Genomic DNA, 24111 nt, shown 5'->3' with positions numbered 1-24111 from the left:
GTAATTTTGAAAATAGTAAATAAAATGCAATGTAATAAAGTAAAATCAATTGTGGGAATATGAATTATAATTGTTTAACCATATAGTACAGTAAACTTTGTCTTAAAATGCATCTAGCCTTTTGGAAAAAACTTTAGTCTCCTTAACAAACATACACTATTAAATTAAAATTAGGCAAAACCTCATCTAAGAAATCACTATGTGGAATAGATAAAACTATGTATTCTTAAAACAATTCAACCTTTTATTTTATTTTAACCAGAAGATTTTATAACTAATAGATTATTCATAGTTATTTTCTATCAAAAATCAATAGAATTTAAAATCTTGTGGGTTTATTATTACAATTTTGCCCTTCTTAATTTGAGGAGGCTAGAAATACTAATAGCTTCGTTAAGTCCTGGAGGTTTTGATGCATTTAGTCTTAATTGCCAATTTAATTCTTTGAATTCAATAGAAGTTTCCCAATCTCCCCCTCTGGGATTAAGGGGGACCTGTTCAATTACTAAAAATTTTAATGTCATTTTGGGGCAGTTAGTAAGATGTTTGACAAAAGCATTCGTTTCTTTCTTTTTCCGAATATCATAAATGTGTTCGTAAATTCTTTTACGTAGTGCTCTTTCAGATTTGCCCACATAAAAACTCTCACATTCCTGACAAATTCCTAAATAAATGATGCCTTTTGAACCACAGTTACAATAACCTGTTGGTCTTAAGGTAAATTTTCTTGATTTGATGTAATAGGCATTAGTTTCAACAATAAAAGAACATTGTTTGCAACCATTACATTTGTATGTGCCAATCTTGCCACCTTTGTTAACAAGTTGTATTGGTGGTTGTTTTTCAAACATGTTTTTCAGATTGGAATTTCTTGCGTTTGCAAACATCGGTCTTTCTGGCACCCATTTTTTTATGTCATCATTTGTAATCAAAATGGGCCAGTATTTGTTGACCATTTTCTTTAATTGGTCAGTGTCATTGTTGAAAGTACAACTAAAAATAGTTTGAGAAATAGGGGAATTCATTTTAACATCAAGTATAGGGTTTGCTGAGTCCAATGGTTCTGTTTCTGTGCCCAGCAATGGGCTGTATATGCCTGTTCTTCCTTTTATAACTTCTTGGTGCATTTTCTCTATTAGTTCCAAAGGGTAACCTCTCTCTGAAAAAAGCTTTGTTAGCGTTTGATCTTCATCATAGAATTTTTTGTCAGTATTGCACATTCTTGAGGCCCTAATAAATTGGCCTTTGACAATACCCTTCTTCTGTGAAAAAGGGTGGGCACTACTAAAATGGAGATATGTGTTAGAGAAGGTTGGTTTTCTGTAAATGGAAGACTCAAACAATTGTGAGTCCATGTTCTTCACTAATAATACATCTAAATAATTCATCTGATTTTCACTAACGTTAGATGTAAATTTTAAAAAACTTGTAGTCTCATTTATATATAGCAAAAAAGTTTCTAAACTTGTTTTACTACCTTCCCATAGAATACATATATCATCCAGGTACCTCCTGTAGTGTAAAATGTTGTTTTTCCATTGCGTTGTAAATACAAATTCATTTTCCCAATGACAGAGAACTCAATTTGCATATGCTGAGGCACATGGTGAACCCATGGCAACACCTTTGTTTTGTTTGAAGAATTCCCCATTAAAATAAATAAAATTATTATTTAAAATAATACCCATAAAATCTGATAGTAAATTTATGGTGTTGTTATTAAAATTTGATAATTTGACTAAATTTTCGTTGAACCATTGTGTACCAATGTCATGTGGTATGCTAGGAAAAAGGTCTGTTACATCAATTGTCACTAAGAAGTCAACTTTTGTGTAATAGCACTCCTTAATGCTTTTTAGGAATTCCCAAGAATCTTTGCAAATGTGTTGTATTGATGTTATAGTCTTTTTAAGTGTTGCATCTACAAATTTACCTAGGGGTTCCGTAATACTGCCTGAACCTGCAACAATAGGTCTAAACTTTAATGGTTCTAACCCCTTGTGTACCTTGGGTATCCCGAAAATTACTGGTGTAAGAGGTTTGTTAACTATTAAATAGTTGTAGAGTTTCTCATTGATGACTCCCTGTAGTAACATATCATACAAAATGTGTTTGATCCTAGCATATGCAATGTTCAACTCATTTAATGAAAGGGTGCTGTACTGCTCTGTGTCCTGAAGCATGTTATGAATAACTTCCTCATATTCAGTTTTGTACATTAAAACAACTCCACCCCCTTTGTCCGGTTTCATTACCCTTATCTGCTCATCCCTTAATTGTTTAATAAGTGTAAAGCAGTTTTGGGGTAAATTTTGTTTAAAGACATTTTTCCTGGGTAAACTCCTTATTTCAGTTTCCATCAAGTCTTCAAAGATTTTTACAACAGGATGTAGGGGTGGGTTAAAAGTACTTGATCTACTGACTAAATCTCTTGGAAAATTCTTCCCTTTAAAGAAAATATCCAAATTTAACTGTCTTGTAAACAGTTTAAATTCTAAAATGGTCTTGGTTATATCAATGCTTTTAGATGGAACAAAATGAAAACCCTTTGTAAATAGATCAAAGTGTATGTCATTCACTTGGTTTTCTGTAAAGTTAAAAATAGTAAAATTGTTCTTGGTCTCAATTACACACAAAGAAGAGTGTGTTTGAGATAAAATATTCTCATTTAATGACAATTGTTGGTTAACAATAAAGGAACATTTGATTCAAACGGAGAGGTATTTTATTCCAGTCCAGAGAAGAAGTTTATTGGGCTTTGGTGCTTCTGCAAATACTTGTTGTTGCTTATAACGGTGTATATATCTTCCATTCTAGCTTTCAGAGCCCTGAACTATCAGAGCCAAATGATTAAATATTTACTATTTTGGGAAATTTAAACAACAGAGTATCTGATATGGAAGGGACAGGCATTAAACAACAGACCGTGTCTGTGGTGGCTTAAGCTACGTTGGTGGCTAGAGATAGCATCAAATGCAGTTACAATGCAGTGGAAGTTTCCATGAGAGCAGCGCCACCATCTCTGTTATGTAAGATTTGCATGGCTTCAATCTCAGGAGTTACCTGTGGAATTCAAAGTCAAACTACTAGAGTCCCCTTTGAATGGGAGCCAATTATATGTCCCTGATTTAGCCAGCTTGCTTATAACCTTGCAAGAACAGTGGAAAATTATGGATGATCGGTATCCAGATATCAAAGAAACTACCCTGCTAAACCCACCTTATTCTCTAACAGGAAAATGCATAGGAAAGGATTTCAAGATAAACTAGGCAAGGACTCATAGTCTGGGAGGCCTCTCTTCCCAGACAAATCAGCATGACTAGCCTTTTCTCCCTGTCTATCTCTCCTATCTGGTAACCCACCCCTCGGTCCATAACTTCCCCTGTCCAAAAGACTCATGTCATCTGTAGGAATTGCAAGCTCCTATAGGTTCATAGATTAGTATTAGGCTAACTACCCTTGTGGGCCTTTTCAAGCCTAGCCAATTACCCCATGTGAGAATCAAACCCTGCACCTTGTGTCTGTAAGGTAAACACCTTAACCGTTATGCCATCCTCCCACCCCACATAAATAGATTCTTTCCATTATACAGCATGGTTATAGCATTACTTGAAAGGAAATCCCTCCATTCAAGGGCATCCCCTCCACCTCCGAATCAGATAAAGCTAGTACCTCCCATCATTCAAGCTTTGCTCGACCAGTAGCACTTGCACATCAATCGCATGTGGGAAGACTGTTCTGTTCCAGACTTTGGATCTGTAGGATACCTACCATCACATCCCAAGCCACCCTTTCTGTAGGAAAGTTCTCATAATCTTCAGCTCGTTCATCATACTGTCTGCTTTGCTTTGCACTCTCTACAGCCCTGAGGGTCTTCATAAAGTATCTGGCTCTGGTCATAACCTTTTGCGAGACTCTGGGAATGCAAATATTCCCATACTTAGGTGACACATTTATACAGGCCCCCTTTCAACAGACCTTTTGCTTCATCTCACTTTCACCTTGTGCCTACTCCAGAGTCTGGGATTCGCAATCAGATTCAAAAAATCCACACTGCAACCCGCCCAAGAACTGGTTTGCATTGGTTGCAAACTAGACACTAAGCATATGCAGGCCTTTCTACCTTTAGCCAAGATACAGAGTTTCTCTAGCTACTTCGAGTCTCTTATACCACTTCAGGCTTGCACTGCAAGACAAATTCTGAGGACACCAGGTTTCATGGCTGCAACCATACCCATAGTTCCTTTTGCCAGACTTATTAGAAAGATTCAGTTGAACCTGAAATCTGTCTGGTGATTCTCCTTCTTCCTTGCTTAAAGATGGAAATTCAGTTATGGATACCACAGGTGGACCTCAATCCAGGCCCACCTTTCAAAGTGTAGATTCTACAACAGGAATTATACACAGATGCTTCAGATGTTGCACTGGGGACATGGATGGTCTCCCTGAGAGTGCAGGACTAATGGCCACTAAATCAAAGCACATTAACCTGAAGGTGTTGCAGGCACTAATTCAGGCCCTGCAGATTTCCCACTCTTGGGCCCTGAGCTCCACTCAGAATTTCCACATACATTACAGTCGTGGTGTATAAGCAAGGGGGAACAAAATCTTATCAGCCATGCAGTCTTACTCGCATGGCTTAAGAAGATGCCTCAAAATCAAACGTGTCCCCTCCAAGCAGTTTACATTTCCTCATATGGCAGTGTTCTGGCAGATTTTCTAAGCAGATCAAGGAAGACCCTCATGAATGGGTGCTAAACAAGGAGATCTTTCTGGGCATAGCCACAAATGTGGTATCCTGCAGATTGATTTATTTGCCTCCATCCACAACAAACAGCTTTTTCTCCAGGACTCTTTGTCTTCAGGCATAGAGAGCTGATGTCATGCCCTTTCTTTGGAAAGGGAGGTTTCTTGATGCCTTCTCTCCTCTTCCACTTCTCCCAGAAGTCTTGCTAAACATTTAGAGAGACAATCCAGAGATTTCACTGCTGACGTCCTTTTGGCAAAGGCAGCATTGGTTCCCCCTTCTCTACCACCTAGAAAGTGTCATCACTACAAGTTACTTCACAGAATAGACTTGCTCATGCAACATAAGGGTTCACTTCTCCCCAACCTATCATCTGTAAACCTAACACTGTGGATGATAAGATTCTGATCCCTTTCAGGTACCAGTTTTCTGTGGATGTGCTGCAGATTCTTCAGGAGTCCAGGAAAACTACTGCCAAGAAATCTTATGGAAATTATTTTTGATTTGATGTCATGCTTATGAACAGGATCCTGTACAAACGAGAGTTCCTGCCATCCAGTTTTATTTATGTGAGCTATTGAAAGCTAGTGTTGTGTACTCTTCGATCAGGGCATACTTCCAGCCATTTCTGCATCCTTTCCTGTAGACTATCCTGTTCAGTCTAGGCCAGAAGTGAAGCCATTTCTAGAAGGTGTATTTTGCTTAAAATGGCTTAGGAAAGCTATTCTGCCTACTTGGGACCTTAACTTTGTTCTCGAAAAACTCACCCCTCCTTTTGAACCAATAGCTTTTGTTTCTTTCAAATTCTGTACATAGAAAACTATACTTCTAGTAGCCCTTACTTCAGCTAGAGTGGTCTCTGAGTTCCAAACCCTGATGGCATCATCTTCCTTCCTTATTTTTCATAGGGACAGAGTTTCTTTGAGGGCCAGCACCTCATTTATGCCTAAAGTGGTAAGTGATCTATTCCTCAATCAGCCCATCGACTTCCCTACTTTGTTTCTTAATCTGCTGAATGAGGGGGAAAGGAGTCTGCATTCCCTGGATATTCACAGGCAGCTCAGTCTTTTCTTGCACAAGACAAGGTCAGTCCACAAGACTGACCAGTTATTTGTTTTCTTCTAAGAAGCCAAGCTCGGTAACCCATTTATAAATCCATTTCCTTTTGTTACCTTCAACCTGAGAAGTCTACCTTAGTAAATAAAAGCATATTCTACCAGAACAGAGACATCATCCGGAGCCTTTTGCCGGGACTAGACTTGAGAGCCATCCTAGAAGCAGCTACTTGGTCTTTTGTACACATCTTTATCAAGCATTGCTGGGTAGATGCTTTTCCTAGGTCCACAGCTTGCCACATCCATCCTCTGGACTGTTTGACAACTCTCCTTTTTCTTATCCAGCCATCCTTACCTGTAAGTAAACTTTGAGAATTACCCAACAGTTTGAAAAACTGCAACAGTGATCAGTAAGACACCTTCTTTTATGCTTCTCATGACCATGCATTGTGCCCTATTTGTCAGGCGTTTGTCCCTAAAACTCTTTGTAGATATTCTTTGTGTTTCACTGTTGCAGTCATAGCACTTGGGTTATCTGCCTGCAGGTAGCCCTCAGTCGGCCCGAATACCAGAGTCTTCGGATTTCTGCATCGGATGCTGTCGCTTCTTCCATGAAGTCAGGTCATCAGGGGTATAAAACAGGCAGCCAACACTATTACACCAGCTTTTCTTGCTGAGCGGGAGCCTGAAGCAAAAGCAGTTCATAAGTGCCAGTCAGCCGTTACCTGAAATTTTAATTTTTTGAGTTTGTAATCCTGAAGTCTTCTAAAGCTAAGTTACCCCATTGGGGATCCTTTTTTCTTGCTCTAACCGATGTCAGAAAAAGTTAACAATTGTCTTGCCTGTGGAAAGCAAATACCTTACAGAGATTTTCATTCTTACTGCGTCACCTGTTTAGGCCTAGATCACGATGTTCCTCGCTGTCGGTTTTGTGCCTTGTTTAATGCCGGACTATTCATCGTCTGGCTATGTTTGTTGCTAAATTCTTTTGCTCTCATTCTCCGTATTCTGAAATGGCTTTGATAAGGCATCCGACTACCGATCTTCCAAAAAACGTAACGATAAAGACAGAGACAGACCGCATAGGTCCAAAACTGCCGACAATGCTTCTGTTAAGCTAGTCGCTAGTTCGCCGGTACTCAGTGAGGTGCCTTTGCAGCCCCTGATGCCCGCTTCTACAGATTCACAGGCCTCTGCTGAGACCAATTCGGAGTCTGGTATGCCGCGAGATGCTTCTTCGACTATGGAATCTGTGGATGTCTCTATCTTGGATGGGTCCGGAGCCGCTGTGGAGGCACTGGCTTCTGAGGGGGTATTCCGACATACCCATGTTCGAATTAAACCGACAACTTCATTTTTAGCAAAAACTACTAAGTCTCTGAGGCCCAGAGTACGCACTATGCCTAGAAAACCGACAACCAAAGTGCATGCTCAAGCTCCCATGCCACAAAAACAAATGCTTAAAATGGCTGAAGACCTTATTACCCTAATTAGGGGAAGCCAGCCTTCCCCTTCTAAGAGGCAAAGAATTGAGTTACTTTCTGATTCTACAGACCAGGAGTCCGATGACTCTGACTCTTCTGATTATCAGGACATGCTCTTATCAACCTATGAGGACTCTGATGTAGAGGAATCCATTCCCTCTGCCTCCCCCTCTAGAGGACTTTTCTTTTGGTGAAACCTTGCATACTTTAAGAGAGCATTTCTGCTGGGAATGCCAGGACTACCCTCAGTCCAAAAAGAGACTCAGATAATTTTTAGAGTAGCCTCAGCACAGGCCTCTAGCTATACCCCCTGTCCTGGTTGTGGTAGATGTTTTTACAGAATCCAGTCTTACTCCAGATACTTTACCCCTGGCCCCTGGGAAACCTGACAGGTACTACAGAGTACCCGATTCCCACAAATTTCTGTTCAAGAATCCTGCTGCGGATCCAGAGGCCATTTCCCGAGGACCTAAAGGTGTTAAGGCTACTACAGCCAAAAATCCTACCCCATCAGACAGGGATTCCAGAGCTTTAGACAGATGGGATAAGAAGGTATATACCTCTGCTACATTTACCATAAGAGCATTGAACTGTCAGTTTCGCATGTTGAAGTACCAGCAGCATATTATGGAACTAATTAAACAAAAAATGGTGTTACTTCCAGATTGTGCAGAAAATAAAGATTTACAAGAGCTAAGGCATTCTGCAAACCAAGTTAGTAAGCATACTTTGCAGTGTGGCTTTGATGTCCTAGAAGCATCTTGCAGGGCTGCAGTCACTAGGTCTGTACTGAGAAGACATGCTTGGCTGAAGGAACAAACCTTGCCAGATCATGTCATATCCAAATTACTAGATGCTCCTTTAAATAAGGGCTGTTTATTTGGCACCAAAGCAGAAGAGGATCTAAAAAGATGGAAGAAAAAGCTAAATCCATGCAAACTGTTAAAGAATTCTTACAAGTGCAACCACCTAGATTCAGTATGCATTGGCCTTCTAAAAACTGGTCCTTTCCAGCCCCTTCCAGGCCTTCTCAGACCAAACCCAGGGGAAACAGGCCACCTAGACTACAGTCTCAGGGTATGCAGAAATCTAAACAATGGAGTGTTCCAACCACAAAAACAGGGAGTGGTAAGCCGCCCATTATGGAAAAAGTTCACAATGACTTTTCAATTATCCTTCACGGCCCTGCTCAGTTACCTGTGCCTCTAAGAGGAAAACTTGCCCTTCATGCAAAAAACTGGATGTCCATTACTCAGGACAGATGGGTCCTAAACATTGTATCCCAGGGGTACAGATTCTACTTCCATACTCCGCCCGACCCCAAGCGGGTTTCCAGACCTTCCTCCAAACCAGTGGACAGAGACTCAAAAGCAAGTAGTTTCCCTGCTCAATATCAGAGCTGTTCAGCCTGTTCCAGTAGAACAAAGGAGGCAGGGTTTCCACTCCAGACCTTTCCTGGTGCCCAGAAAAGAGGGCTCTTGGTGCCCAATCCTGGATCTATCTATTTAAAACCTTTCTGGTGGTCCCAAAATTCATGCTGCTTACCCTGCAACAACTCCCCATGCTAGCCAAGGATGCATGATTAGTCACTCTAGACTTAAAAGAAGCTTATCTGCATTTCCCCATAAGGGAGTCTTGCAGGAAATACCTGCGCTTCAGGGCAGACTCTGTGTACTGTTAGTTCTCTGCATTTCCCTTTGGCTTATCTACTTCACCCAGAGTATTCACAAAGTGCCTGGCTCCAGTCATTGCATACTGCAGGCAGAGAAATATCCAAATTTTCCCATACTTGGACAACTGCCTGATTCAGGCAGACAGTCAGGAATTGCCACTTCAGCACCTGGCATTTGTAAAAAGCCTTCTCACTTCATTGGGGTACACAATCAATGAAAAGAAATCACAACTGGTACTCATCAAAAGATTGTATTCCTGGGAGCAAGCTTGGACACAGCTTCCCAGATGGCTTTTCTCACCTCAGAAAAACAGGTCTGTCTGACAAACTATTTCAAACAAATGGCCACCAGAACCCAGCTATCTACAAGACAAATACTGCAAGCCCTAGGGTTCATGGCCTCATGTATTCTGCTAATTCCATATGGAAGACTGCATATGAAGAAACTTCAGTGGTACTTAAAAGGTCTTTGGTGCCAGCATTCTCAGGACCTGGAAACAGTCATTCCAATCATACCTTGTCTAAGGGCAGAGTTTCTTTGGTGGGCAGAAGCATGCAACCACAACAAGGGATTGCTTTTCACTCAACCCCTCGCTGCCCAAACCCTGACAACAGATGCATCAGACTATGCATGGGGGTCACATGGCAGGAAAATGCATTCAGGGACACTGGAGACCAGTCCAGATTCTCCTGCACATCAATCAAAAAGAGATGCTAGCTGTACAGAATGCTTGAACAGCCTTCAAATACCTAATTCTTCCAGGACAGCTGCTCATAAAAACAGACAACACCACAGTTATGTGGTACATAAGCAGAGGGGAACCCACTCTGCAGGTTAGCCATGGCCCTGGGGAACACAGCCTTGAGTAACCAAGTGCATCTACAAGCTCAATTCCTGCCAGGCAAACAATATTTATTGGCAGACAACTTAAGCAGAAATCTCCTAGATCCACACAATTGGAAATTGGAGCCCAACACCTTCAACCTTCTAATCCAGAGGTGGGGGACACCGGAGGTGGACCTATTTGCCTCCCCCGAGAACCACCAGTTGAGCAAATTCTGCACCAGGAACCCTCACAGCAAGGCCTGGAAGGTGGATGCCCCATCCTTTCAATGGGAAGATCTCTCTATTTATGCCTTTCCCCCTCTGCCCCTCCTCTCAAAAGTACTACTCAAGATAAAACAGGACAGGCCAAGGGCAATTCTTATTGCCCCAGACTGGCCATGCCACCACTGGTACCCAATCTTAAGCAGCTTGACAACAGTGCCACCCTGGGACCTTCACCAGACTCCTACCCTGCTGTCACAGCAGGAGGGACAGATTTTGCATCCACAATTGCAATCCCTAAAACTAGCAGCCAGGCTTATCCTCCGAATACTCCACCAGCAACCCTCAGCAAGCAGGTGCTGGACATCATTCTTGAATCCAGAAGACCTAGTACTAGGAAATCCTATGCTGGAAAGTGGAAAAGATATTGTTCTTGGAATCAGTCTCAAGGGAAGGACACAGCTGTGCCCTCCTTAGCTCTAATCCTGGATTACCTAGCAGAGCTACTCAACAGAGGCCTATCCTTTTCGTCCATTAAGATTCATGCCTTTGCCATGTCAGCTCATTATAATATTGAGCAACCTCTATTTTCTCACCCTCTCATCAAACAGTTCCTGAGAGGGGCTAACAACATAAGGCCCCCTAGGAGAGCACCCACCCCTACCTGGGACCTTAACTTTGTACTGGAAAAGCTCACGCTACCCCCTTTTGAACCTGCAGCTTCATCAGAGTTAAAATTCCTCTCTTGGAAAACAGCCTTGCTTTTAGCCACAACTTCAGCAATAAGAGTGTCTGAGTTGCAGGCACTAATGGCTGTGGAACCCTTTATTTTCCATGCTGACAGGGTTTCCCCTCTGGACTAACCCATCCTTTATGCCTAAGGCAGTGTCCAGTGTGGCTGTGAACCAATCCATTTGCCTACCCTTTTCCCTAACCCTCAGAATAAAGGGGAAAGGATCCTGCACTCCTTGGATGTGCACAGACAGCTCAGGTTCTACCTTGACAGGACTAAACCCTTCAGAAAATCTGACCAGCTGCTAGTCAGCTTTGCTACAGGGACAGAGGGTAAGGCCATTTCAAAGCAAACTATTTCCAAATGGATAGCACACTGCATCCATTTCTGCTACAAGCACCATGGAAAACCTACCCCACAGGGGATCAGACCACATTCCACTAGGGCTACTTCCACCTCTGCAGCATTTCTCAGGGGAGTCCCTACCAGAGACATTCTGGAAGCTGTAACCTGGAGTTCTGTACACACCTTCACCAACCATTACCATTTACCATTCTTTTCTAAATCCAGAGCTGAATTTGCTACAGCAGTCTTGGAAGGCCTACTAGCCAGCCCTAACACTTCTTGACTGCCTCCACCCTTCCTCAGCTTTGGGAATCAACCCACGTGTGATGACTGCAACAGTGAAACACGAAGAACATAATACAGTTGTCTGCACTTAGCATAAATGTAGATGTTCGATTGTATTCACTGTTGCAGTCCTGGTTTCCCTCCCTCCAGCCCCCTGGCTTACTCTATCTTTCTACCTCTCCTCTCTATGGCCATTCCTAATGGCATTGATATTTACTTTTTACTGGTGGAGTTCCTCACCATATACTAGCTCCCTATTTTGGGGTCTCTTGACATTTGGGACAAGGAAAAACTGATGTAATGGTGTCGGCTGCCTGTTTTATACCCCTGACGACCTGACGTCATGGAAGAAGCAACACAAAAATCCCAAGATTCTGGTATTCGGGCCAACTGAGGGCTACCTGCAGGCAGGTAAGCCAAGTGTGATGACTGCAACAGTGAAACACGAAGAACATAATACAGTTGTCTACACTTAGCATAAATGTAGATGTTCGATTGTATTCACTGTTGCAGTCCTGGTTTCCCTCCCTCCAGCCCCCTGGCTTACTCTATCTTTCTACCTCTCCTCTCTATGGCCATTCCTAATGGCATTGATATTTACTTTTTACTGGTGGAGTTCCCCACCATATACTAGCTCCCTATTTTGGGGTCTCCTGACATTTGGGACAAGGAAAAACTGATGTAATGGTGTCGGCTGCCTGTTTTATACCCCTGACGACCTGACGTCATGGAAGAAGCAACACAGAAATCCCAAGATTCTGGTATTCGGGCCAACTGAGGGCTACCTGCAGGCAGGTAACCCAAGTGTGATGACTGCAACAGTGAATACACTCGAACATCTACATTTATGGTAAGTGTACACAACTGTACTTTGCCTCTCCTCCTTATCCATCTACCTGGAAAAACAATGTCTTACGTTGTTGGTGCTGTGCACAGTGGCGGAATCATCCTGGCCTATGGGTCAGCCATCTGCTAAAAAGGCCAAAAAAGTGAGGTCGGATTCTACTGCAGTTCCACCTCTCCTGGGTGTCTTTCTCAAGGCTGTTGAAAGCCCAGAGGATCACCTGGTTTGTCCGCTGGATTCCTCTGCTGAGACAGCTTTGGGGCTGGCATGGGATCTGGCTTCTCACACTTCTCTTAGGCTCTGCAGGTGTCTGTTTTATATGTTCAGGAAGAACTGTGGCTGATAATATCCGAGTGACCAAGGGATGTTCTGCAGCTTCTTGTTGCAGAGGAGATTCCCACTACATTGATTCTAGTCAGGGGTCCGAACCTCCAAAGATGTTTAGGGAAGATGTCCCTTTAAATAAGAAGCAGAAGACAAAGCACATTTCCCCTGTTCCTAGGAATCCTCAGCATGAATGACAGGATTTCACACAGGGGTTATTTAAAGCTGTTATGACTTTTAAGTTCCCTTAGAGAGTCTCTTTTCCTGCCCCCTCTTGATCCTGTGCTTCTCTTAAGAGGCCTAGGGATTATGACTCTTCCGATGAGAACTTAGACTCTGATGAAGAGTCTTTGGTCTATTCCTCCCAGGTTCCATCTGTTTTGGATTGTGGTTCTGAAGAGGAGGACTCTATTAGTCCAGACACTCATTTTGAAGAGATTTCCTCTGGGGATACTATCTCTCATATTATGGAATTTAAGTGGGACTGCACTCAAACATTTCTGATGTACAGAAAAGGTATTATGAACTCCTCCAAATGGAGTTTCCTAATCCTTTTACTGTTCCTCTTGTTCTTGCTGCTTTGTTGGACACATTTTCAAGAGATCTCAGGCTCCTGATGCTCAGACCCTTGCTCCTAAAAATTGGATATGTTTTGTAAGGTGCCTGATGATTGCAAATTTCTTTGCACTTGCCCCACTGCTGACCCCTCTGTTATTTCTGTTTCTTCTGATAAGCCTTCCAGGCTTTTGCTTTTTACAGAATTGCTTCCCTCTGATGAGGACAGTAGAACAATGTAAAAATTGGGCCGCAAGGTATATACTGTTGCTTCTCTGGCCTTTCTGGCTGCAAATTATCAGACCCATATGACCAGGTATGTTTTAGCCCTTGTATCTCAGGCTTTTCAAGTTATTTCTGAACTTCCAGATTCTGAGGGGAGGTCTTTGGCTCTCTGTTTGGTTGGGGTCCTCTACTCAAGTAGTTCACCATTCCATTTAATGTGTTTATGGTGCAGCTGATGCCTCTTCTAGAGCTGTTGCCTTTGGTTCTGTGTTAAGGCATTATCGTTGGCTTCACCTTCAGCCTTTGCCTGATGATATTAAGGTCAGATTGATGGATTCTCCTCTTGGCAATAAAAATCCCTTTGGTTTTGCAGCTGCTGAAATTTTTAAGTTTCTTCAGGAGAAGGATAAGGCTATGCAGGAATTGAAACATATTTTTGTTTCCCCTGTTCCCAAAATTCAGAGGAATTATCCTACCAATTCTACCTTTGTACATAGACAGTCTCACCCTCCTCTCAAGGACAAAAAGGGTTCTAGAAGGGCTCCTCCTGCCAAGTCTACTCAGACTCCTACAGCTGAAAAGCCTCCTTTTCCAGACAAGCCAGGTTCTACGGCTGTCTTCTTCCCTCCCTCCTAAGCTGAGTTCCTGTATCTCTTTGTCTTTCCCTATCCCTTCATAGCTGGTTAAGGATCACTCATGATTCTTGGGTTCTGTCCATCATTTGTCTGGGGTATTACATGGTTTGGAAATCCCTTCCTCTTTTTTTGGGCATTTCTCAACCTTCTCAGGGACAGCTGCCCTTTTCCCTGGATGTTCTTCAGAGCCTTTTGTCTCAAGACAGCATCCAAGCAGTTTCTGCTCCTCATAAGGGAAAGGGGTTTTATTCCAGAATGTTTCTGGTTCCCAGGAAAGAAGGCACCTGGCAACCTGTTCTGGATTTTTCCCAGCTCAACACATTTTTAAAGGTTTTCTCCTTTCGAATGCTATCCCTTCAAACCTTGTTTCTCGTTCTTCTACCTCAGGCATTCCTAGTCTAACTTGATTTCAAGGCTGCCTATCTCCATATTCCTAGTCATTGGCTTTTTAGAAAATGCTTGTGTTTTTCTGTTTCTTGCCTGCATTGTCAGTTCTCTGCTTTGCCTTTTGACCTCTCCACTGCCCCAAGGGTCTCACTCCTGTGATTGCTTTTTGCAGGATGAGGGGTATTCAGATATTTTCTTATCTGGATGACCTGCTCATTCAGGCCTCCTCTCCAGACACCTTGCTCCAGCACCTTCACTATGCTGTTTGCCTCTTGCAGAGTCTAGGGTTTACCGTGAATTTTCAAAAATTCTTCTTGACTCCTCCTCAGGATCATGTTCTCCTTGGATGCAGCCTCCAGCCCATTCTTATGCTGGCATCCCTGCCTCCTCACAAGACTATAACTCTGATTGCATTGTTTCAATCCCTTCTTCTTCTGCTCTCATTTACAGCCAGAGAGTTTCTAAGGACCCTGGGGTTCATGGGCTTCCATCATTCATATGCTTCCTGTATCCAAGCTTCATTTGAGAAAGCTACAGTAGCTCCTAAAGTCAGTCTGGCTTCAACATTCCCATCCTTTGGACTTTTCGATTAATCTTCCATGCCTCGAGCTAGAGCGGTGGATTTATCAACTGGCTGTCAACCCAGGGCTTCCTTTTCAGCCTCTAGTCCCCTCTCAAGAACTCTTTTCGAATGTGTCAAGACATGGGGGTGTGGGAAGCTACTTTCGGCCCTCTGAAAGTTCAGGGCTTTGGTCCCTTCATCAGTAAAAGGACCATATCAACATCAAAATAAAGAGGGCTCCTCTTCTGGCTCGTCAGGCTTTACATTCTCTATTCCCTCCAGGGCCACTCAAAGACTTTACAGACAATACCACAGTGATGTGGTACAGCAACAAGCAAGAAGGGAAGTGGTCTTACCTCTTGTACAGACTAGCTCTTCAAGTTTGGGATCTGGATGTCTATATTCCTTCAGAAGAGAATATTGTGGCAGACTCTCCGAGCAGGTCCTTAACACAGACTCACAAATGGATGCTTCACAGAGAAGTGTTTCGGGACATTGTCCACCAGTGGGGTACTCCTCAAGTAGGTGTTTTTGCCTCCTCTCTGAACAGACAACTTCCTCTCTTTTGCACTAGATTCCCACGTCCTGTGGCTTGAGAGGTGGACGCCCTCTCTTTTTCGTGGAAGGGGATGTTTCTCTATGCCTTCCCTCCCCTTCCTCTCATTCTGAGGGTCCAGTTCAAGATAGAATAGGACTCTACCAAAATCTTGTTGGTGATTCCCTTTTGGCCCAGACAGGATTGGTTTCTTCCCCTGCACTTAGCCAAGGGCAATCACCACAAGTTTCCTCACAGGGTGGATGTACTCACATAAGACAAGGTGTGTCTCATCCATTCCCACTTGTCTGCTCTTCAACTGATATTGTAGGTGATAGGGTTTTGATCCTTTTTAGGCACCTTTTTTCTGAGGATATGGTTCAGGTTTTGCAGGAGATCAGGCAACCTACTACCAGGAAATCTTGCTCTTCAACTGATATTGTAGGTGATAGGGTTTTGATCCTTTTTAGGCACCTTTTTTCTGAGGATATGCTTCAGGTTTTGCAGATCATCAGGAAACCTACTACCAGGAAATCGTATTTATCCAAATGGAAGAAATTTTCTGTTTCGTGTCTTGCTTGTAACCTGGATCCACTTTCTGCGGAAGTTCCTTTGGTTCTCTCTTATTTGTGTGAATCGCTCAATGCTGGGCTGGCGTAGTCATCAGTTAAAGCCCACCTTTCAGCTGTTTCTGCTTGTCTGCCTTTGACTCCTACTTTGGCTTCTAGATTTGAGGTCAAAACAATTTCTTAAAGGTGCCCTTTATATTAGGCCTCCCAGGAAGCCTGTCTCTCCTTCCTGGGACCTTCATTTTGTTCTTGAAAAATTGACTCAGGCTCCTTTTGAGCCTGCAGCTTCAGTTTCCTTACAGCATTGTACTTGGTAGACTGTTCTTCTTTTGGCTCTTACCTTAGCTAGAAGGGTGTCTGAGCTTCAGGCCCTTATGGCTGTACCTCCTTTTTTTATTTTTTCATAAGGGACAAGGTGTCTCTTCGTACTAATCTCTCTCATCCATTGTATTGTGATTTTTCATTTTTTTCTTTTTATTCTTCAGTGTGTGATAAATCTACAGTTATTTTCCCTTTATAAATGTAAATTAATACTCATAGGTTCTGTGTTAATAATATCACTGTGTTAAGTTACATATCTGATGTTGTATCTACTGTTAGACTTGCTGTATCTACTATAACTTATGTTGTATATATTGTCATGCTGTATTTACTGTTACTAATGTTGTATGTACTGTCAGCTTTGTGGAGCTTTTCTCCTCGGACCTCCACTGAAGATGGGCACTGTCCAGTCGGGCTTACACAGTAAACACACTTTTATGCCCAAGGTGGTCAGTGAGTTGTCTCTTAATCAGTCTGTTCATTTGCCCACTTTTTCCTTTTCTCCACAGTGTGCTAGTGAGAAGGTTTTTCACATCTTGGATTTACATAGACAACTTGGATGTTGTTTGGATAAAATTAAAGCCATTCATAAATCTGAGCAACTTTTTGTTTCTTTTCATCCTAGGTCTTTAGGTTTGGCTGTTTCTAAGCAAACTGTTTCGTCCTGGATCTCTAAGGCCATTTCCTTTTGTTACTTTTTTCATGGGAAAAACCTTTCTTCTTCTGTTAAGGCTCGTTCTACCAGGGCTGTGGCTTCTTGTGGTGCTTTTTTCAAAGGATTGGATACCAACTCCATCCTTGAGGCACCTACTTGAACTTGTGTGCATACTTTTACCAAACATTATAAGTTGGATATGGTTTCCATGGCTAGAGTTGGATTTGCCAGAGCTATCCTGCATGGCTTTCTTGAGGGCTCTGCTGGACCTTCCTCCTCCAGAGTTTCCTCTTGAGCTTTTGTACTCTCCCTAATGTAATGAATACTGGAACAGTGATATGGAAGGACATAGTACAGTTGTGTAAAATCTTGCCTTAATAGTAGATGTCCTTCCCTTCACTGTTGCAGTATCCACTCCCTCCCTCCTCCCTCTTTTTCTTTTTCCTTCTGGATGTACTTGTTCCTCTTTTACTCCTTGGGCTGTTGTTCCTCCTGGGTTTATTTGGTTCTAAGAAAGGCACATCTGTACATCACCTTTATGCCCTACACTGGTAGTGAGGAGCATACATGTGACTTACAACGGCTCTATTACAACCTAAGGCTTTGGTATACTGGCCGGATGTCAGGCTACCCTTGGCAGTGTAATGAATACTGCAGGAGTAAAGGGAATGACATCTACTGTTATGGCAAGATTTTACATATATGTACTTTCTTCAGAGACCTGGGGGTTATGGCCTCCTTCATCATTATTGTAACCCTGGCAAACCTGTATGTATGTATGCATATATGGAAATTTGGTGGTATCTGAAGAATCCTATAGGATTAAAAGTAATTTTCTAGGGAAGGAGCTGCCAGTCCCTTCTGTGCACTCAGATGAAACTTGCCTGGTGGACTTCTCTGGTCAGGACTAATGTGTAGATGCCCTTTCAACCCCCCCCTCATAAATCAAAACCTTATGGCAAATGCTTTAGACAAGGCTTGGGGAATATATACTGGCAGTCTCATTGTGCAGAGTCAGTAAAGGTATACATCACTATCTGGCTGTGTAATCCTGACTTTCAAATTGGTTTGGAAACCAAGAGTCCTGCTCTAGATCATAAACAATACTGGAGTCACATGATATGTAAGCAAGCAGGGGGGGTACCCACTAATACCCCCTGTGTGGACTACGGCTGCAGGCATGGGAGTTAGCTTCACTGTCATAGATGAGTGTCAAGCCTTCCTGCATTTCTCTTACAACTCAGCATCAGATCAGATACCCCCAGCAGATTGCTGACTAGTATTTGTGAGTAGCATATACACAGATTCACCTTCATAGGGCTAACAGAAAAATGGGGATAGTGGAGACTGACCAGCTCATCTCCACAGTCATCAATTCCCAATGTTTTATGCCACATTTCTCTGCAGAAACATATGGGAAGTAGATATCTTCTGTTTCCTAAGGAATGATGTCTTTTTGTATGTGTAACCATGGCACCTTTCTAATGGGGTACTGCAAAATGTTAGGGTGGAGATACTCAGGCCCTCTTCACGCCCAGACAACACTAACTCGCCTTACTGTTGAAGCCAAGAAGGAACTTAATTTGCAAAATCAAGACTGAAAAGTACGAGTCTTAGCATTATGTAAAAATAACTGCAAAAATGCAGGAGAACAGCAAATGTCAATCACCGCTGTTCTTTAAAGTTGCTCTTTTGTAGTGGGTAAGCCCCCAGTGCATTATAGTGAGCAGTCAACCCCCTCCTCCAAACTTGAATACAACAACCCTGAGATTGCCATACTTCAGATAAAGGGGAATATTCTGAGAAACTGGATTCTTGGATTTAGTTTATTTAAGTCAGCATTTTCCCCCATTCACTCTCTGTCTACCAGAACTAGTACTTACAAGTCTTGGAATATCCAACTGTTAAAGGAGGAGCCATGTTACACCATGGCTACCAGGGCTAGTAGACCTAATGACAGAGAAGTCAGATTTGCTACTGCATCTGTCTTACCAGAGTTCTACCTGACTGTAGAATGATCCAGCACTCATTCCTCTCAAGCACTTATTTGCTGATGACCTCTTAAAATCTTGATAGAAGCCAAGAAACCTGACACAAGGAAGTTTTGTATGGCAAAGTGGAGGAGCATTTTCATTTGGTGCAGCAGGAGTTTCGAGAACTTCAGTAAAGTAGGCCCATCTTGCCTGTCAGATTGTATGGTGCACGTTTCAGCTATTTCAGTATGCATTCTTGTTGAGTCACCCCTGGCAAGCCATTTGTTAATAAAAACACTTCCATAAGGGTGGTATTGCATCTTTGTTCACTAAGAAGGCTTTCCTTCTTTGGGACCTCAACTTTAAAGAAGAGAAATTTATCTCAGATCTACTTGGGCCAGCAGGTTCTGTTGCGTTCAAATACTTATTTTGGAAGGTAGCTCTCTAATGGGCATTGCCTAAGCTATGAAAATTTCACACCCTTGTATATTACTAAAAAATTGCAGTTTTATATAACTTTTACATTTTTTACATATTTGTTGCATCTTTACCAGAACACATTTACAAGTTTGCTAAAGTTTTTCATTACATATTTGCTGCATCTTTATTGAAAAACAGCATTGCAGGGTTTTATATTTTTTCAAACTGTCTTCTAAAAGTTCAAGATGATAGGATCTTTCATTCTGTCCTGCTGGAGTTCATGTCCTTAGTGATTTGCCAAACCCACATGGGATACTTGCTCACATTTCACCCAAGTTATCTCATATGTCAAGGTGCATGTGTGTACTATCTTTGCTGCAAAGCATGATCTTGTGGATGGTAGAAATCCAGCTTGTTACAGCCATGTCAATCAGTTCTTTAAGGGATGCTTCATCCCAACTTTCTTTGAAGTGCATGCTTTCATTTTTGGAACCTGAAATCAAAGGCTTGTCTGACTATCCTTTGAGGTGCTTAAGAGGCTTGAATTCTTTCTCTTGGAAGATAGGAGTTTTTAATGTCCATTACAGTTGCCAAGTGGATTCCAGAATTAGCCTCTTATTTCTAGGTCATCTTTCTTTGTCTGTCTTAAAGACTTGGGTGATTTTTCAGGATTAACACACACTTTCTGATTAAGGTGATTTTACAACTTTACTTCAGTTTGTTTATCTCCCTTTTTTTTTTCTTTCCAAGGATAAATTAAGTTTAGCAATGGTATGTTTTTCTCTGACTTACTGTGTCAGGCTTGCACACTGCATGATTTCAGGAAGTAGATCATTAGTTAGTCTCATGAGTTGTGGGTGAAGAAGACGTAGCACTTAAGCAAATACTGCCCAAGTGATTTACCACCTGTATTGTTTTGTGCTACCATGTGGCCATCCAGTTGTTGGATAATGTATTCTTAATATTTTGTCTATGGGCAGTCACTGCTTATAGTGCTGGCTTTATAACTGTAAGCCTTAATGATATTAGTGCTGTGGCAACTTGGACTTCATTGCAGAACTTTATTAAACATTTTGGAGGTACACTTTAGGAATCAAGGTTTGATTGGCGAACTCTGTTACATTATTTGGTATTCTGAACCTTCTTTATATATTAAGTAATGCTTATTCACTTCCCTGGGGACATACTTTGGGAGCTTTTCTTTACAGATGTGCCTTCCTGATCTGGCATAGTGATTCCATAATGTTACACCATTTGGAGGCATGCAGGTTTGAGGGCAGGAGTAAGAAGTTTCTGAAAAGTTCTGCTGAGAGACTGAGTTCAAGAAGATCCAACCTATTAACAACTGAGGAGGGCTGTGTCAGAAATCAGATGATAAATTGAGTACTTGCATATAAATAATGTTTTTGCCAGACATAAGCTTGTGTGCCCTGAAATCATATATGTCCATTAACAATTTTTTGGTTCTACAGTGATGCAGCTTTAATAGCTAACTGAATTTGTGGCCCTTTTAAAATACAATGTTATACATATTTTATGCAATTGTATCAACATTTGTATTTTGGGAAGTATTAAAATGAAATTGTTTTAAATTTAGAAAGAAGAGAAAATATATTTGCCAAGGAAATTGTTACCTAACAAACTTTTTTCAAGTAAATTTGATTAATGTGATATATACTGTTTTGTTTTAGAGTACCATTTCACTTACTTAAGTTTTTGCTCTCCTACTTGTCTGCAGGTTGAGAATCTCTGGAATTTTCTTTGCCCATTGTTGCGGACTGCTTTGTCAAGCATCACAGTAGAAACATACAGTGACTGGGGTACTTGTATAGCTACTGCTTGTGTAAGTATTTTTACTCAGTAGTGTACTGCTTTCATGATTTTCATTTTGACTGTTGATGCATGCTTGTTTAGTTTAAATCCTTTGAAAACTAAGTACTAGAAAAACTGGATGTGACCCTGTAAACTTATAAACTTAGTGTTAATATTTATAGGATACTGATCTTACCAGCTGTGTATTCTGTGTTACATTTTGTTGTATGCACTTGCTTGTGTATGATCAAGGGAAGCTGTAGACATGGAAAGGTGGCTGGATTGGATAATTGATACTTTCAGGTGTTCTGAGCAATGCATTGATTTAGCTATTTTGATTTTGATAGGGTTGTATGTTGTGCAGAGGATGTGTTTCTGCCTGTCTCTTTTATAAATGATTTCTAGGGGGAGTGCTGCAGTGTTTCCAGCTTAAATTACATTCTTACACAGCTTGGTTGGGACGGTGGCCTAATGGTTAAGGTATTTGCCTTCCAAACACAAGGTGCAGGGTTTAATTCTCACAAGGGATAATTGGCTAGGCTTAAAATGGCTTGCAAGGGCAGTTAGCTTAGTAGTAACCTATGAACCTATGTGATTTTTGCTTTGTTAGCCTGATCATTCCTGTATTTTGTGCATGCTTCAAATCATTATTGTGTTACATAAACATACTGCATTCTTAAATTGTATTTTCTGTTCTGTGAAGCTTTATGCTTTCCAGTTTGTGTGCAGTTTGGGGACAAGTTTATTGATGGTAGTAGGTTTCATCCTCTCCTTTGCTCCACTTTTGATATTTTTTCTCAGATTGATAGGTATATAGTAGGCTAATGATCACCATGGCCTTTTTAAGCCCAGCTGTGCAATTCAACCCAACTGTGTCCCTAAGTATCATAGTTGTTTATTAAGTATGCTAGTTAGGAAGATTCTATAGTTTATGGGGGGGGGGGGTATGTAAGTTTGGTTATTACTATTTGCCTCTTTCTATCAGGGACAGGAGGACCAGACACTAGGTGAATTTCAGATTTTTCAGCCACTGGTCAAGGCTACACTGAAATAGGGTTAGGGATGGAGTCTGTTTCACATAGATGTGGAGCCTGTTGCAGAGCATGAGGATCCCCTCAGACACATATCTGTCTTGCCAACATGTCTTAGTTATGTTACAAACAAAATTTAAATCCTTGGACTTAGTGGTTCTGATACTTTTTGTTTTGCAGATGTGCAAAAGGTCCAGCAGAGCTGGATCCAAGGATGCCTTGCTTACCAGGCGTAGATTGCCTCTCACTAACCTGTAGGAGACTGAGTATAGAGATAGGGCTTTAAGGCGATCCATATAGGACTATATGTTTTTTACCCTAAATTCCCATGGTAAGAAACCTTTGTGGGCATTCCAACTGTTGCATATGTCTGGTCAGGTGCATGCTGAAGGGGACATTATACTTCATGATGTTTTTGATGAGGGAGAGTGGCACTATGACTTCCTTGGGGTCAGATGCTTTGCCCTTACTTACAAGTTGAGCAACATGGAATGATTTTCGTACTGCCTTGACCACATGTTGATCAAAAGCCAGATTACTGTCTGCATATGTTCCAGATCCCAGACTACTGGGTCATCTTTTAGGGGTGTGTTATCAATGGAGTAATTAACCTGGGTAACATTTTTCCTAGAAGGCAGCATAATGCATTTCTTAGCATTGAGTTTTAATCTGAGACTTTGGCACCAGTCCTTTGTCTGTGTTAGACTCTGTTGTAAGATGTTTATATCTTCGGGGAAGTCTGTGATAACTCCCAGTTTGCAGTCATCTACAAACATGGTCAGCCAAAAGCCCTTGACATTAGCCTTTACCTCTGAGAAGATGATGCTAAATAAGAATGGTCCCAGCACGGAGCCCTGAGGTATCCATTTGGTGACTGGTCTCTTTGTGGAGGTGTTTTCACCAATCCTAACTTCCTGGGTACTGTGAGCCATCTGGCAGTCTAGAGTTATGTGGAGGTTTATGCCTAGTTCAGTGAGTTTGTCAACTTTACCCCCTAGTGGGATATTATATCGAAAGCATTAGCCAAGTCCAGGTAGATGGTATGCACAGTTTGCCCCTCAACCATTGCCTTGAAGTCTGCCAGGTTTAGTAGGCATGACCTTCTCTTGATAAAGCAAAACTGGGTTGGGACCAGTGTCTGAAGGTTGCTTATGTCTTTGTTGATCATTTCCATGATAATTTGTTCCATGGCTTTGCATGTTAAACTAGTCAGATTAATAGGTCTGTAATTTCCAGGTCATTTGATGGTCCATCCTTGTGAAGTAGGGTAATCATTGCAGTCCTCCATTCTCATTGTGCAAAGCCTGTTTTGAGGCTGTAGTTGAAAAGTGACTCAAGTAGTCCTTGATAGGTCCTGTTTCAAGCTATTTAGGAGGCATCCTAGGATACTGTCGGGGCACATTGAATCGATGTTTTTGGCCACCTTGACCCTGTTAATAGTTTGTGGGTGGGATTATGCTAGTAGGGATTTCATGTGGGAGGTGGGGCTTTCTTTCACCTTCTCTCCACCCCACTTTGGTGACACTTTTCTCTTGGTTGCATAGCCATGTGATTCAAAGCATTTTAACCTTTTCCTTCTCATTCATTCACTTTCTGCTGTTGTAACCACAGTGTTTATAACCATACTTTTGTGACAACACAGTAGAACAAATGCCCACACACTGTATACAGTTTCTGTGGTCTCCTTGCTGCTTTCATGATTCACTTTTCTTCACAAATAAAGCTTACTAAACAGATTAAAATACTGTACCAAGACACACTATTAACTACCAGTACTTCTTCAAAATACCCAGTACCTTTGTGGTGAAAGAGGAATATATAATTATTACTACACACACAGAAGAGCAATGGCATACTGTGTGTGTGTGTGGGGAGGGGGGTTATGTTCATTTGA

General features: G+C 41.8%; 1 protein-coding gene across 1 annotated transcript in view; it reads left to right on the top strand.

The window, feature by feature from the left end:
• Nucleotides 1–24111, top strand: part of PSME4 (proteasome activator subunit 4) — a 2990260-nt gene that overhangs the window by 2313209 nt on the left and 652940 nt on the right. The window contains exon 37 of the mRNA XM_044055122.1: nt 21113–21217. Coding sequence (XP_043911057.1) covers nt 21113–21217 — 105 coding nt within the window. The remainder of the gene's footprint in view (nt 1–21112; nt 21218–24111) is intronic.

The sequence above is a fragment of the Protopterus annectens genome, chromosome 1.part2, assembly GCF_019279795.1.
Source record: "Protopterus annectens isolate FY-2018-M chromosome 1.part2, PAN1.0, whole genome shotgun sequence".
NCBI lineage: Eukaryota > Metazoa > Chordata > Ceratodontiformes > Protopteridae > Protopterus > Protopterus annectens.
Note: the sequence above shows the minus strand (reverse complement) of the source record. Positions and strands in the feature narration are given on the sequence as shown.